General features: G+C 49.5%; 2 protein-coding genes across 2 annotated transcripts in view; one reads left to right on the plus strand and one right to left on the minus strand.

Moving 5' to 3' along the window:
- PLA2G2C (phospholipase A2 group IIC) overlaps positions 1-410 on the minus strand; it is a 25,633-nt gene extending 25,223 nt beyond the window's left edge. Inside the window, exon 1 of the mRNA XM_024125323.2 lies at positions 385-410. The gene's annotated coding sequence lies outside the window, so the exon portion shown is untranslated. The remainder of the gene's footprint in view (positions 1-384) is intronic.
- On the plus strand, positions 110-7,930 carry UBXN10 (UBX domain protein 10). Its single transcript, XM_007113161.2, has 2 exons — positions 110-171; positions 6,708-7,930. Exon 2 carries the CDS (start codon positions 6,723-6,725, stop codon positions 7,563-7,565), a length of 843 nt encoding a protein of 280 aa, XP_007113223.1. The 5' UTR covers positions 110-171; positions 6,708-6,722; the 3' UTR covers positions 7,566-7,930.
- The last annotated feature ends 9,189 nt before the right edge of the window (positions 7,931-17,119 follow it).

Consider the following 17,119-nt stretch of genomic DNA (forward strand, 5'->3'; position numbering starts at 1 on the left):
CCCTCCCCTCCCCCTCCCCTCCCCCCGGCACACCCCCTCCCCCCAGGCCGGGCCGGTTCCGGCCAGACCGGAAGCACGTGGCCGCCCACCGGCGCGGTTGCCCGGGAGACCCAGGCTGTTTACCCGCAGGACGGAGCCCGGCGACTGCGGCGGACAGAGCGGCGCCGCTAGGTGAGCGCGGCCCGCCGCTGGCCCGCGGGTCTGTCCTCGGCCTCCTGGGGGCCTGGGAGGGGCCGGGAGAGGCCAGCCCCGAGCCCCCCGGGGCCCGTCGCCCGGGCGGGCCTCCCCAGACTCGGCCCCAGGGGCGAAGCCCGGGAGACAGGTCAGGGGTCAGGGGGGAAGCGGCTGTTCCCCAGGGCCAGAGCCAGCGCGGCCAGAGCTCACCGTTGCCGGAATGGGACAGCTCCCGGGCTCTGCGGAAGCCGAGGGGACCAGGAAACCTCTGGGCCGTGTCCTCCCGGCTGGGCAGTACAGACCGAACACAGACTCCGAGGGACAAGGGGATGTCCTGTCACACGGAGAGACCGGAACCAGATCTGAGCCTCCCCCCAGACCCCCGCTGTTTCACCCAGGTCAACTGGCACTTTCTAGAGGCTCTTTCTTGCCCCTCCCCCCGCATCCATCCTGCCGCCTAATCTTGCCTCCTTCTAGAGCTGCCAGTACTTGAAAAGAACTGAGCTCTTCTTCTCCACCTACCTCTAATCCCCCCTCCCCACTGCTGCTGGAATCATAACCAGTTCCTTTTCCAGACCTTTGATCACTTGGTGGCTTGTGGTCCAATTTCTCCACTCCCCCTTTTAAACATGGCACTCTGCGTAGGACAGTGTATTCTAATCTTTAGTCCTGGGTAGAACTGGGAATGGTGCCAAAGTTTTCTCATTCTCAGGCCAACTACTATCTCCTGTTGGTTCTTCTGAGCGTTTTCATACTCAAAGCCTCACAAGGAGGGGTGGGGCTTGGCAGGGGATAGTATTAACTGACAAACATTTTTAAAAGACCAATTCAAATGTATGCATCCTTGGTATATACCAGCAGATGATATGTGGGTAGTTATATTTTATTGCATTTATTGTAGGCTTAGATTTGGGTTGTGAGTGAAATAGGGTGGTCTGACCCCGTGGTGGGAGGTGGCAGCCTTTGGAAAGCAGGAAGATGGCGTTAGCTTCTCCTATCCAATTCTCCTTCTTTCCAGTTGATTTGATGAGTAATCTTAAGGAATGGGCACCTGCCCTTTTGGCAGTTCCGTGCGAACCATTATCAATGTTTGTTTCCTGACTCCTAGCAGGCCTCTGGGGTGCAGCTATTATGTTTTAAGTAAACAGGCCACTTGCCTATTCAACAGGCAGCTTGATGGAAGCCTACGCCTAGATCTTGTCAAATCACTTTGTGGTTGAGAGTCTGCCAGGCCTAGAGGTGGTGAGATGAGCTAAGCAGGGTTGATGATAGATGCAGCAGAAGCCTTCCTGGACTGAGGCGGGAAGGCAGAGTTTGAGACCCAAGGTGTGAATATAAAGACACCGTTGGCCCAGGTCCCCAAACACCTGTTTCCCCCACCTCCCCTCTCCATGTGGGAGAAGCTGGGGAGAGTTGATGTTCCCTCCATGTAACAGATGGTTCCTGCGCTCGGCAGGAGGCAGCGGGTTATGAAAGCAGGTTTGATGGAACGGTTTTACCTGAAGGAGGTGTTAATCTCTAAATAACCATGAGTGGGCTTATAGGGATTAGTCATAATTGAGGTTTTTCTCCGAGATAGCTCGCAGTCATGTTATCTTATGACCAGGGTGTCTTGGATATGACACCCCCTGAACATGGATAATTATATAGTACCAAAAGGTAGAGAAAGTGCACTCACACACTCAAGTTTTACTGTTAAAAATAATCCAGCAGGGAGCCTGTGAGAACGCATGACTTTCCTCATCAAAGTTGTTAAGGAAGAGGTTTCTAAGTTACCAAACTTACTGACAGTTAAGCCTTCCCGAGGCGTGTGTGGGAATTAGAAGCCAAGTCAGTGATAATTGGGTAGAAGCTGTGGCAAATTAACAGCCCTTCTTCGCTGGGGAAGGGTGGGCAGAGAGGGGGAGCCGGTCTCCCAGTTGAGCTTCTCTTTGGCAGAACAGTTGGGCAGTTACGACCTCCCCATGCCACCCTGAGTTAAGTACAGAGCTGCTTAATTACAAGCGAAAGACTTTGACTAAAATTAAAGGGAACCTCCCCCTACATTCTTCACAGTTGATCAGAAAATAGATTAACAAGGAGCTGGGCAGGCTTTTTTGATGCCAAGGAGAAGGCTCCCGAACTCCCAGCAGCCAGATTGAGTGTGAAAGACTAGAAGTGGGAAAATGGGAGTGTGGAAAGACACGGCCTGTGAGCAGAATGGAGCAAACACAGAGGCCTTGCAGTTAAGAAAGACAGGGCAGACTCTTTTTTCTTCTTTTTTTAACACCTTTATTGGAGTGTAATTGCTTTACAATGGTGTGTTAGTCTCTGCTTTATAACAAAGTGAATCAGATATACGTATACATATATCCCCATATCTCTTCCCTCTTTCGTCTCCCTCCCTCCCACCCTCCCTATCCCACCCCTCTCGGTGGTCACAGAGCACAGAGGTGATCTCCCTGTGCCATGCGGCTGCTTCCCACTAGCTATCTGTTTTACATTTGGTAGTGTATATATGTCCATGCCACTCTCTCACTTCGTCCCAGCTTACCCTTCCCCCTCCCTGTGTCCTCAAGTCCATTCTCTACATCTGTGTCTTACTCCTATCCTGCCCCTAGGTTCTTCAGAACCTTTTTTTAAGATTCCATATATGTGTTAGCATACAGTATTTGTTTTTCTCTTTCTGCCAGGGCAGACTTTGAACTGAGTAGACCTTCGGGAATACACAGGGATACTGTGTTTTGTTTGGTTGTGGTTTTAGTTGTGAGGAAGGGGATACGCCCTAAAATTAGACAATGATGGTAATATGCACAGAATGGGAATATTAGGGTGCAGAGCTAAGGGGCTTGAATTGCATTGCTCAGCATTGTGTGATGAAGGTAGCTTGGAGTAAGTGAATGGTAGTAAGTGAATGGAGGTAAGTATACGATTAAAGCGTGGGATCAGGGGGAATTCCCTGGCGGTCCAGTGGTTAGGACTCCGCGGTGGTCCAGTCGGCTCTTTATCCCCTCTGCTGCTTAGCTTCAGTATCTGTAAAACTAGGACTGTTCATAGCACCTCCCTCGTAGGGTTTGTTGTAAGGATAACAAGTTGTGCTCAGCAACCAGTAATCAGTAAATGGCCTACTCAAAGGTAACCTCATTGGTGAAGTGTTCCCTGAGCGTGGGACAGGTTTAGTTCCTCAAACTAGATTTTTAAAATGCCTTCTGTTAGGAAGAGGCAGCCTAGCCTAGTGAGAAATTTAAAACTGAAGCCAGGGGAATTCCCTGGCGGTCCAGTGGTTAGGACTCCGCGGTTTCACTGCCGAGGGCCCAGGTTCGATCCCTGGTCAGGGAACTAGGATCCCGCAAGCCATGTGGCGTGGCCAATACATAACTAACTAACTAAAGAAAGAAAGAAAGAAAGAGAAGTGTGGGATTAGAAGGGACATATTAGAATGCATTTTTGGAGGCAATTTCATAGGCAGTAGCTCATTGGAGTCAACCTTCCGGCATTTCTGTGCAGTGGGCGGGGCAGGCATGGGTCCCCTGAGTCACCCAGCCGATTAGAGGTGACTGGGAGTGGACCCACCACGGACACCCTGGGGAAAAGCTCTGAAGCAACAGGTAAGACTTTTGGACCTAAAACAATCGAAAGCACTAAATAAACAGAAAACAAAAACCAAAAGCAGAAAAATGAAGCCTTTACTGTGTGCCAAGCCTGGTTTTTACGGCCTTACCTATGATGTTTCGTATTACTGTCCTCACGTTGCAGATAAAGAGACTGATGTTTAGAGGTAGTTAAATAATGTTTTCAAGGTCATATAGCTAATTCTATAGATGAGGAAAGCAATGTACCAGAAAGGTAGAATGATTCTCCCATGATCATCCAGCTAGCAATTGGCAGGGCCTGAAATAGAACCTAGGTTTTATGACACCGGGTCCTGGGCCCTTTGCTCCCAAACGTGCTGCTTCCTGGGGAGGCTCTGGGAAGCTACCAGAAGGTCTTTCGAGGGCTGGGAGAGGGCTGGTCAGGCTGCAGGTGGAGAGAGCCACAGTCACAGTGGTGGTGAGGATTCAGAGGAGGCAGGGAGCCCAACACGTTGCAGTGTCCTGGGAAGGACGTAACCAGGGACTGGGAAGAAAAGGTGATCAGAAGCGTGTCAGCAAAGGTGCTGTGAAGACGGCAAGGACAGGGGAGGGGGCCTGACTTGGCAGGTCCAGGCCTGTATGAGAAACACGCCTCCCACCATGCTTCAGGTCGTGCACTCGAGCACACCCCCAGATACAGGGTGTGGGAGGTCCAAACACAGGGGCCCTCAAAGTGTTGACAGGGTGGTTGGGAAGAAGAAGTGTCAACAGCTAACGAAGAGACTGAATGTGATCAAGTGCTGGGGGAGAGGCCAAGTCGGGTCCTGGAGAACAGGACTGGGTGTCACAGACCTGGGTTCTCTTTCAGGCTCTGCCGCCAGCTGGCTTGGTGGCCTGGGGCATTTGCTCTGCTTTTCTGGCTCACACATCTGTAGAGTTAGCATGTGGCCGGAGGCCCCTTTGGAGTTGGCCTAGGACGGGGTTTGGTGAACCATGGCCCACAGGCCAGATCACACCACTGTGTTTGTGTGGCTCGTGAGCTAACAATAGCTTTTACACTTTTAATGGTTGGAAAAAATAAAAAGAAGATTTTGTGCCGCGTGAAAATGATATGAAATTCAAATGCCAGTGTCCATAAAGGCAGTTTTCTTGGGACAAAGCCACAGCCGTTCATTTACACACTGTCTATGGCGGTGTTCACACCACAAGGGCAGAGATGAGTAGTTGTGACAGACTGTGGCCCACGAAGCCGAAAATATTTACTCTCTGGCCGTTTACGGAAAGGGATTGCCAACCCTGGTCTAGAAGCTGAGTGCCCCCCTGTGAGTTCTGGCCGATGGGTGGACTGGCAGTGGCGTCTCCTGCTCCTGTCCCCCAGCCTGATGACAAAGTGAGGGCAGCAGAGGAATGTTGCATGAAGTGACCTGTACAGAGCAAGGTTGAATGAAAAGCCAGTAGAAAGGAAAATAAAGTATGGAGGGGGAAAGGGAAGGTGGGCGTGGCAGAGGGGGGTGATTTCCCAGTGAATACCGGGCAGGAGCCCCCCTGCCACCTGTGGCAGGAAGCTCAAGCTCTCAGCTCTTTTGTTTTAACATCTTTATTGGAGTATAACTGCTTTACAATGGTGTGTTAGTTTCGGCTGTGTAACAAAGTGAACCAGCTATAGGTATACATATATCCGCATATCCCCTCCCTCTTGCATCTCCCTCCCACCCTCCCTATCCCACCCCTCTAGGTGGTCACAAAGCACGGAGCTGCTCTCCCTGTGCTATGCGGCTGCTTCCCACTAGCTATCTGTTTTACATTTGGTAGTGTAGATATGTCCATGCCACTCTCTCACTTCGTCCCAGCTTATCCTTCCCCCTCCCCGTGTCCTCAAGTCCATTCTCTAGTAGATCTGTCTCTTTATTCCCGTCCTGACCCTAGGTTCTTCATAACCTTTTTTTTTAATTCAGATTCCATATGTGGCACATGTATACAATGGAATATTACTCAGCCATAAAAAGAAATGAAATTGAGTTATTTGTAGTGAGGTGGATGGACCTAGAGTCTGTCATACAGAGTGAAGTAAGTCAGAAGGAGGAAAACAAATACCGTATGCTAACACATATATATAGCTCTCAGCTCTTGAATGAAGCTGAGCTTGGATTCCCTGCTGGGTAACTGAACAGGGTTACTTTCTCTCTTCTGAGCAAAGGCAGCCACGAGTAACGCTCTCTTCTGGGCCTCCAGGTCTGTGGACGGTGTAGGGCGGAGCGCCCCACCCTGGGAGCCAGCAGATTCCGCCCTCAGGACTGGACCCTGGCTCTTCCCTCACCGGGGACACTTTCCCCCTAGAGCAAGGGTGGGCAAACCACAGCCTGTGGGCCAAACGGGGCTCACCCCTGTCCTTGTACATAAAGTTGCCTGGGAACACAGGGAACACAGCCGCAGTCCCTTGCTTACGTATTGTCTATGGCTGTTCTTGTGCTACAGGGGCAGGGGTGAGTGGTTGGATCAGAGACCACGTGGCTCCCAAAGCCAAAACCATTTAGAGAAAAAGTTAGCTGAGCCCCGCTCTTGATCGTAACAGGGCTTATTCCTTCTCATCAATCTGGTCTCTCAGGTTAAAGCCCTCCCGACCCCCCGTAAGAATAAGAATTAGTCACTCGCTGGTGCAATTCTTTATTTTCCTCATAGCAGTTATTAGTCGTTGAAAATATCTATTTACTTGTGGATTTAACACCAGCCTCTTCTCACTATAATAATTTAAGTTGCAAAGGACTTTGGTTCACTGATATATTCCAATGCCTGGAATGAAGGAATGAATGAATTGCAGCTGGTGCCCTTCTCCAGATACCAGAAATCCAGAGAGAAGATCCTCTGCACACCCCCTCCCACCCCCATTGTGGCCGGTCCTTATTCTGGATCCTGGGAAGTGAATGGCTCAGGTCCAGAAGTCCCAGAACATTTAACCCACAGCCTCTTCTCTTGCTTCCTTAGGGGTCTCGAGGAGCAATGGCCACAGAAGCCCCTGTGAATATAGCCCCCCCTGAATGCAGCACTGTTGTCAGCACAGCAGCTGACAGCTTCATTTGGCAGCCAGACTCACTAAACATGCACGTCACAAGGCCCAAGTCCGCCAAGGGACGTACTCGGCCAAGTCTGCATAAGCCCGCAGGCACGGAGGGATGCTACAGCCTCACACCATCTTCACCTCCAGCCATTCCCTGCGAGTCGCCGAGCAGCCAGAAACTGGGAGCCTGCACACCCAAATCTCCAAATCAGGGAGCCCCCGATGAGATCCCACAGCTGCTGCAGCAGGTGCCCATAGGGGCATCCTCTTCCCTCAATAAATACCCAGTCCTTCCTTCCATCAACAGGAAGACCCTGGAGGAGGGGGCCCTGGAAACAGCTGCTAAAAAGGCTGGTTCCCTGCAGCTGAGCAGTACCCAGGCTCTTTACCAAGCAGAGACCTGCACCGTGAAGACGAGTGAAGAAGATTCCCGAGCTCAACCTTGTTCCCCGGAGAGGAAATTCATCGTGCGGACCAAGAGACAAAGCTCCTACAGGGCCAGAGACCTGGAGGAGCCGTCAGATCAAGAGCCAAGCCTGCTGCTTGCTGTCAGATCACCATCAGGACGAAGGTTTGTCCACCATTTCCGGCCAACTGATGACTTACACACCGTTGTCGCCGTGGCCGAACACAAGAACAAGGCCACCTACCGACACTGCAGCATTGAAACGATGGAGGTGCCCAGCAGACATTTCTCTGACCTCACCAAGTCTCTGCAGGAGTGCGGAATCCTCCACAAGTCGGTGCTGGGCATCTCACAGGAAGACGGGGAGGGATGGCCCTGAGTCCGCAGCCACCCAGCTGGGGTCCTGGGTCTCTGAGCAAGGAGCATGCTTGGGTGCCACGGCCTCCCAGGCAGCTTGGTTCCAAGTGCCATGTGAATCTGGTGCAGCTGTGACTCTTGGGACACTCACCCTCAGAGCATCTTCTTTGAAGCAGTGAAATCTACATAGGCACCACATGCGTTAAGAGGATTCTCTTCCAGTTGTTAAATTCTCTCCACCACGGGAGTGAACTGGCAAGTGACCAAGGCTGTTCCTGGAACAGCTGTGACCAGGCCTTCTCCTTTTCTCCTTGGGTCCTTTCTGAAGCACCTGCTTACCTTTGTAATGAACTTGCACTCTCTTGAAGCCAATGGTTTGCCTTTCTGTATTTGATGCAGGATTAAACACTTCCCGGAGAGGATTCTGGTCTGGTAAATAACCAGGGTTCAGGAAATACCGCAGTGGCATTGTGTTTCTTGCAAACATCTTTAAGAAACAGGCGCTTGACCCTATTTGGGGAGCAGCCCCTTTGCCAAGCTCGGGTGGCTCAAGTTTCTTGGGGATTACCGTTTGTGTGAAGTGGTTTCAGAGGAAAGAATAGGTCTTCAGCTAATACAAATCCCCCAGTACACCAACATTTCGGAAAGAGCCCCAGAGCTGGAAAGTGAATCCCTTCCATAAGCAGGGATTAGCCAGGAGCTACTTTATTTTTAATAGAGACTGACGAGGTTTACAATTTTTGGTAGCTACTCTCTGCACAAAATTTTCCCAAAACTGAGAAAAGCCAGTGTAATCTTTTTTTTTTTTTTTTTTTTTTTTTTTTTTGCGGTACGCGGGCCTCTCACTGTTGTGGCCTCTCCTGTCGCGGAGCACAGGCTCCGGACGCACAGGCTCAGCAGCCATGGCTCACAGGCCAAGCCGCTCCGCGGCATGTGGGATCTTCCCGGACCGGCGCATGAACCCGTGTTCCCTGCATTGGCAGGCGGACTCTCAACCGCTGCGCCACCAGGGAAGCCCCATAGCCAGTGTAATCTTACATCCTTTGCTTTTGCCAGTGGTGGCATCTTTTGTTTTTAAATGGCACAAACCTACAAGTCTGCACAAGCTTGTAGGAAAGGCCCCCTTGGCTTATCTGGGTGTGGATACATTGTTTTATCCCCCAGTTTCAGGGCCTCCCCTACTTCAAACACGGACGCTCCCTTGAGACGACAGGGGTGCCCCCGTGTTCTGATTTAGAATCCCCCGGAGGAAGAGGGCACCTCGGTTTGGTGTCGCTTTGCTGTGCCTACGCTGAGACCATGTGCCCAAATAAACATCTGGTCGATCAGCATGACACCCGTAGCTGTGTGGCAGACCCCGGAGTCCTGCTTTTCCATCTCTGAAATGGTGACATGGAAATTTTCCAAAGTTCCCTCGTGTTGTAAGCTCAGCAAGGCTCCCACGTCTCACCTGGATCCCCTTTATGGCCAAATCACCACGCAGAGTGGAGAACACCTGTCCTCCCAGAGCCCAGCCATCACAAAGCCCTGAGTACTGATACGCACCCCTACTTGCTAGGTACACAGAGAAGGCAGGACTTCTAGAAGCATAACAACGAGTGCATCTCATGCATAGGTAAGGCCTGTGGTTGGAAATGTTACTTCCAGCAAATTGGTACTTGGCCCTGGAGATGAACACCAACATCCTTTCCTCTGAAGAAGGCTCGACTTGTCCTAACTGCATCCCACGCCACCCAGATCATTCTAGAATAGGTTATTTTGGAATGTTTTGCAAAATTTCTTAATGCCATTTGGTCAGCCGCTCCCCTGACTGCAAAGGTCAGCTGGGGCTGGTGGTGCCTTGGGCAGGCCCAGGCCACTGGCCACATCCCGCAGCTGCTGACCACGCAGAAGGGCCTGGTGACTCGAGCCTGGTACTTACAATCTAGGGGTCTCGCCTCCCACCCAAGACTCAAGCACGGAACTCTGCCTCTGATCTAGGAGGCTGGGGGAAGAGCCTCCCACATTTTAATTGTACCACCTACTCTGTGGTAAGAATAAAATCCCACCCACCTGGGACTTGGTAATTTCTCCAGGCAGGAAATCTTTAGAAAATTCCAGTGCAATGCAGCATGCTTGGAGGAGTTAAGAATGTTCTGCACTTAGGGGTTTGCTACTGCTATCTGGCTTAGCATTTTGGGGGTAGTGGGAACAAAATGGAAGGCATAAAGCATAGAAATATTGTAGGATATTGGGGGATATGTGAACAAAGCTAGATTTGAAACAAATCTTTTGTTTCAAATAAACTTTTTCTGCGGGGACAAAAGATGACAATACTAACAATAAAAACCGATTTGCATGAAACTGAGTCAGCGGAGAAGTGCATCTTCTTATTTCAGCCCAAGGCTTCAGCCACCCACGCTAGTGGACAGAGGGCGTTGTGAACCCTGTCTTCAGTTCTCTTCTTGGCAAAGCACTCGGCCCTGCTGTTTGATCCAAGTCCTGTTCCCCAGACACTCCGGATGCCCACCCTTCCGAAAGCTCCTGCTTTCAGCTCATATCAGAGCACTAAGCTGGTCGGTAGGGGAAGAAACTCCTGAATTTCTTCCCCAAATCATTCCATGTACTCTCCTTTTGAGGTTGGCAAGAACACACTGTATCAGAACTTCAGCGTTCTTGGCTCTGTAGGTGGTACTGCCAATCAGGTGCCCTGGCCTAATGGGCTAAGCTGAGCCCAGGGCCTAACTCTTGGTGGCCCTGGTAGGTCTGATGTTGGCCCACTTTGCGGTCACCGGCCTGAGTCATTCATTTAACCCACAGTCAGTGAGGGTCTGCCCTGTGCCACACCGGCTCACAGGCACTGGTGCCCTAGCAAGAGAGCATTGGCAAGACAACGTGGAACCCCCTTGGACTGTCAACTCCAACCAGCTGAGGGCGGCAGCTGTAGCTTTATCTGGGAGGGCCCTAGAGTGAGGGCCAGACTGGATGGCTGCCGGATCTTCTCCCCACCTTGTGGGAACACAGAGGAAACTCCTCCCCACCTCTTCTAGTGACAGCACTAGGAAGATCGCTCATTAGGGATATGGACTTTGCATAGGACAAATCTTCATGACGAGTGATTCCACTCCATCCCCTGATAAAATCCAGTAGGTAAATTCGTCCTGGCAGCAGAAGAAAAAAGTGACTCATCATGTAGAATCCAAAAAATTTTCACCAACAGATGGCAGGTGCTTCTAACACAACAACAGCCCTTGCCCTGAAAGTACCCGGGGACCCAGCCCACAGCCGTGAATCCGGGGCAGTCCTGCTGAAGAAGCGAGGTGAACGGGACAACGGACCAGTGGTCACCCCCGAGCTCCCCACAGAAAATCCTTCACAAACAACAAAAAAAAGCAAGACAAGCCTTGAGGCTTCCATTCCAATGAGAAACTTTCAAGACTAGTGACAGATCAGTCTCACTATCAGGCATGACAAAAGTAAGGCATTCCACGCACGCACTAGACTTTGCTTTTGTTCGTGCTCTTATCACCATTTGAAAGGGGTGTCTAATGTCAAATAAAGCCACCCTGCCCCAAGAGGCAAAAAGGTTTCTCTTTACACGATTTTTAATTGTCTTCATAATATGTTGAGACAAAGGGGTATTCAGTTTCCCGTGGTTTGGGGTACATTTTAGACGAGCCTTTTACATGGTCAGTGGATCTACTTTTATACCTTTTAAACAGGATTGCAAAGAAAACTAGATCATTTTACTTCAGCATTAGTGTGGAAATCATTCTGAGAATTAAGCAGGAATATCCGTTTTCTTAGTCCACCGAGGCAACACACCACAATAAAGTTAAAACTTTGAGCATGTTTACCCTCGCCCTGAAATCAGAACCGACCAAACCCCACCATAGAAGCAGAGGGGGTCGGGGGCCACTGCGGAGGAGGTGGCCATCCAAGTGGAGCAGACTTTTGGTGACTCACCAACAAACAAGACAGTCACTCAATTATAAAAATAAAATTGGGTGTTTTATTTTGCATCTGCACCGGTGATGTGACATTTTCCTTTCCCGGTGAGGGCAGTTTCTACCAGCCCTTGCTGACGTCCCTCTGTGTGCCTCTACCTTCAAACAGCTGAGGAAACAGCAGAAATCCTGAACAGCTGATGCACAAGCACACATCTCTGGAAGTATCTTTGGACGCACTTAAATCCCATCCCAAGAAGCTGAACAACTGATGTGACAACTGCCAATGGGTACCATGAAGTGAGCCTCATTCCCAGTCCTGCTCAGAGGAGCGCTTTGGCTGCTGTGTTGAGAACAGACTGTAGGGGTCAGGGTGGAAGATGGGAGACCAACTACTGGACGCTGACAGTAACCAGAGGAGAGATGGTGGCGGCTTGGGCCAGGGGCGTAGCCATAAATGTTATGAGAGATGGTCAGATTCTGGAAACATAATCCATTTTCTTAAGGAAAAAGAAAAGGAAAGATAGTTTGACAAATTGGAATTTACCCAAGTGGACTTAGCGTGACCACATCACCAACGTGGACTGTTTCTGCAGAAACAAAAACAAACCTGACAGCAACAAGACCAATACATGGTAGGCAGGGGAAAAACCCTGACCAGAAGCAATGTGCAGAGGAAGGAAGTGCATGAAAGTTTTTGGACAAAGTGTGTAGAGAATTTCAAAGCTATTAATTGCTTTAACTAAGAGATGCAACTAAAAAGTTTGCTATTTCACTTAATATATAGGTTAAATCAATTACCATCTACCTCTAGGGGTATAATTACCGCCAAGGTTACTTTATGAGAAATCCTTGTTCCAGTAAAATAATACATTGTTTACTTCTTCTTCTCTCCCTCCCTCTCTTGCCTCCATTCCATTCAGCCAAATCCAGCGGCTGATTTAGGGTGCATTTCCCCTCAGGAGGGCAAATAAAACCACTGTCCTTTGGTGTAATTAACAAAGCTCCTAGTTTCATAACTTCCATGCCCACCTGTTCTTCTGTTCTTTACACTGAGGAGAGCTGTGCTGTAGGGCCTTGGACCCGCTGAGAGCTGCACCTCTCTGACATCTGCCCTCTAGCAGAGAGGTGGGGGTCGTGGGTCTACTCTGGTTGGTGAGTACCACCGACAGACATCCTGGGTCTGCTTTAGCCCCAGCCCACTGTTAATAAGAGTGGCCAGCCACCTGCAGACAGACCGTGGGAGAATGGTGGCAACTTTCATCCTCCCTGCTGGGAAGCGCAGTCTGGAAATCACCTGCTGTCTCTACGCCAGCCCTGCGTACAGTCCCTGGATGTACTGCAGGGTCAACCCAGACCATACTTGAATGGGCCATGTCCCAAAGACTCTGGATCCAGACCCAATAGAGCTTTGTTAGTTTCCCCAACCCAGGCCTGGACCTCAGCTCACATTTCTCCTTCTTAATGGAGTTCCTAGCAGGAGCTCACCTTATTCAAATAAGCTGTAACAAATTAATTCAAAATGTATCTATAGGCACCTATAGGCCAGGCACTTATTAGGTCTATCAGCGAACAGAGCAGGCACAGATTCCCTGCCCTTATGGAGGCTACATTCAAATGCCTGGAGACAGAAAAGGAACAATATATATAATAAATAATATAGTATGATAGAAAAGGATACAGGTGATGGAAAATGGAAGAGCAGAGGAGGGTGAGGGGGTTCTGGAGAGCATGGGGGTTGCAGAGGATGAGATCTTACATGGGGGGGGTGGATGGTCAAGGCAGACCTCACAGACAAAGCAACATCTGAGCGAAGAACTTGAAAATGAGACTCGGGCGCTCCTGGGGGCGGGGGCGGGGCTCGGGGACGGGGAGCCTGCTCCTGGCGGAGGGGCCGCACAGGTCCTAAGGCGGGAGCACATCTAGCCTGTTGGAGGGAAGGGCAGTCAGTGTGGCTGGTGAGAGGAAGGGGTTGAGCTGTTGGAGATGGGGGCGGAGAGACAGATCATTTGGGACCTTTTAGGGGCTGCAGCTCTGGGTATAACGGGAGCCACTGCAGGGTGCTGGGCGGAGGAGTCTACGGACATATATGTTCACATCAGCACTCTGGCTGCTGTGCTGAGCACAGACAAGCGCAGAAGATGGAAGAACAAGTAGAAGCTATTACTTCTACAATCCAAGTGAGCAATGAAGACCGGAGAGGTAGCCACAGATGTCCTGAGAAGCAGTCAGCTTCTGGGTATCGAATCCATTTACTTTTTCAAGAAGTATTAATTTTACTGTAAAAACAGTAGTGAAGTAAATGCTAACCCATAGTATGCACCGTCATCATAAACGATTTTTCCAGGCAGAAGAGGTTTACTCTGCAGAATCCATTACACCCTGTCCCCAAAACAAAACACAGGCTTCTTTTTTCTTTTAATAATGGGAAACGTGAAGAATACAGGGAAGATTGAAGAGGAAACTAAAAATCGTCCATGATCCTTTCAGTCAGAGACAACCATTGTTACCATCTTGGTGTATATTATCTCATTCTTAAAGATTACATTAGTTTGCACATTACCTTCTTGTCAGTAGGCACTCATGCATATTTTTAGCATTTGTAATCCTAGCAAAAACAGCAGTTTTATATTCTTTTTCCAAATTTCTATAGTCTTCATAATTATTGTAAGACTGAGTAATACTTCAACATGTTGATGTACTGTAATTTATTCAGCTATTTCCCTTTTGGGGAACATTTACATATTTCCAGGTTTTGTTTTTGTTTTGCTACAGAAGTCAATGCGAAAATCTTCATTTATGTAGCTTTTTGCATCTTTTGAATTATTTCTTTAGGACAGATTTGCAGGAATAGAAATAGGTAGGTCCAATTATATACATATATAAACTTCATGGATTCTGCTTTGCTTTTCGAAGGATTATATAACAAGCACCTAATAGTTTCATGCAGCATCTTCAGTTTTGTGGCTACTGCTTGTTATAATTTTCTTTACTTTTGTTGAAAAAGGAACCTAAATGCTTTTAAAAAATATTTTTCACGTCTTTGATTACTATTAAATATTAACACTTTTTGCATGTCTTTCAAAATATTTTTAATATTAAAATTAAAAACTCAAGGTACACTTTAATTTTTTTTTTAATTTTAATTTTTTGGCTGTGTTGGATCTTCATTTCTGCATGGGCTTTCTCTAGTTGTGCCGAGCGGGGGCTACTCTTCACTGCCGTGCACGGGCTTCTCATTGAGGTGGCTTATCTTGTTGCAGAGCATGGGCTCTAGGCACGTGGGCTCAGTAGTTGCGGTGCACGGGCTCAGTAGTTGTGGCACGCGGGCTCCGTAGTTGTGGCTCATGGGCTGTAAAGCTCAGGCTCAGTAGTTGTGGCGCACGGGCTTAGTTGCTCCATGGCATGTAGGTTCTTCCCCGACCGGGGATCAAACCCATGTCCCCTGCACTGGCAGGTGGATTCTTAACCACTGTGCCACCAGGGAAGCCCCTCAAGGTGCATTTAATTTGTTGTCATAATCTGGGACCCTATGAAAGTGGGGACTGATGGGGGGGGCTGAGAGAGAAATTTGTTCTTAATATTCATATTTGTTGCTATATGCATCATAGTTAATATAAACATTACACTTTTCAAAATATATATAGTCATGAACTGAACGGTACGCATATCGTATTTTTATGAATCAAATCTTAAATACATACCTTTTCATTGAACCAACAAAATGGACATGTACATGCACCAGACACGGGGCATAAAGATGAATCAGGTGGGTCTTTGCTCTCCAGGAATTTCCCATCTAGAGGGAAGAGGCATGTACATTTTTAAAAATCATATGTGGTGAGTATTATACTCGTCTTTTATCTCATTTGACAGTAGTCTGAAACCAACTACACTCCATAGTGGCAGAAAATATTCCTATTGATCTATGAAAAATAGTCTTGGAAGGAGCTCTGCATGCTCAACTGCCCAGGAGCCTGGTCAAAGCCATGAATGATCAGTCTGAGGACCCAGGCTACCCTGCCACAGTCTTTTTTATTTATTTATTTATTTATTTATTTATTTATTATTTTTGGCTGTGTTGGGTCTCCGTTTCTGTGCGAGGGCTTTCTCTAGTTGCGGCGAGCGGGGGCCACTCTCCATCGCGGTGCGCGGGCCTCTCACTGTCACGGCCTCTCTTGCTGCGGAGCGCAGGCTCCAGACGCGCAGGCTCCGTAATTGTGGCTCACGGGCCTAGTTGCTCCGCGGCATGTGAGATCTTCCCAGATCTCCCCAGGGCTCGAACCCATGTCCCCTGCATTGGCAGGCAGATTCTCAACCACTGCGCCACCAGGGAAGCCCCCCTGCCACTGTCTTCTAACACCTTTTAATTTGGATTTAAAAAGAGGATGGAGGAGGAACAAGAAGCAGACTGACGCAAGGGCCAGCGTGGGAGCTCAGGAATCAGTTCACCCTGCGGAGAGCATTGGCCCTCACTGCCATCTGTACTGGAAAGGGCCGTCAAGGAGACACTCCCAGGACTGACTGAAGATGCTCTCGGACTTGGTTCTGGCTGTTCAGGCTGTGCTCCACTCCTGCAGTCATTCCCCCAAGGCCGGGCCAGCCAAGGCATCCGGCACCAACCAGTCTAGAGTCCTCAGTCCCGTCTCCAGGAAGTTCAAGTGTGAGCCCGGTGCTCAAGAGAGACCAAATCAACATACACACTCAACATACACAGTCAACGGCAGAGGCTGCTCCTTCATCTTCATCCGGAGGAGTGGGAAGAGACCAGTGTGTAAAGGCCGGGGGCGGGGGGTGGGGGGATGCGGAGGACGAGGTGGGGGAAGCAGCTGGCAGACAAGGGTGAGGCTGCAAGTATTGGGGAAAATTCAGACCACCCCCAACAAGCCTTTGACGCGGTGTAGCCATGATGCCTCCCAAATGGCTTTTGAACTCAAAGACTGTGTTCAACAGGCAAAAAAACCCCACAAAAAACCCCCTGAGGAATGGACTTTAAAAGGGGCCTCAGCATCCCAAAGGCTCTGGAGAGTTTTAGAAAGATTCGCCCCAGATCTTCTGAATTAAATTGTCTGGGGTTGGAGCCTGGGAACCACTCTTTTAGAACCGCCTCCAGGGAATGCTAAGGGTCCGCAGGCTAAGAACTGCTGGGCTGGGTCATTTCAAGGTCCCTTCCAACACCTACGGTCTTTGATTCTCTTCAGCTCGCTCTCAGCAGGCCAGGCCAGTGACTGGCCTTGGAACCTGCCCTGGGCCGTGGGCTTCCTCCCCACCAACCCCCTCTCTGCTTGTCGGGAGCCGCCTCTCAGTTGCAGCCTCAGGCCCAGCCTTCTCTGAAGTTCTCTGCAGGGAGCGACCTCTTTCTTCCCTGGACTTCCCCAGCTCCATACCCAGCCCCCTCCAAGTTCTCATAGAAGAAACACTCCTATGTGGAGTAGGAAGAGCGCAGGATTTGGCATCTGCTACTGGGTGGCTCATATTTCACCCAAGCCTCCATCTTCCCAAGGGGCTGTGGTGAAGAATCAGAAGTAACGTCTTATTGAGAATGTTCTGACACCCGTAAAAATAGGAATAAATGCTCTTTTTTTTCCTTTTCTTTCTTTTTTTTTTTTGCGGTACGCGGGCCTCTCACTGTTGTGGCCTCTCCCGTTGC

This window comes from Physeter macrocephalus, chromosome 3 (genome assembly GCF_002837175.3).
Source record: "Physeter macrocephalus isolate SW-GA chromosome 3, ASM283717v5, whole genome shotgun sequence".
NCBI lineage: Eukaryota > Metazoa > Chordata > Mammalia > Artiodactyla > Physeteridae > Physeter > Physeter macrocephalus.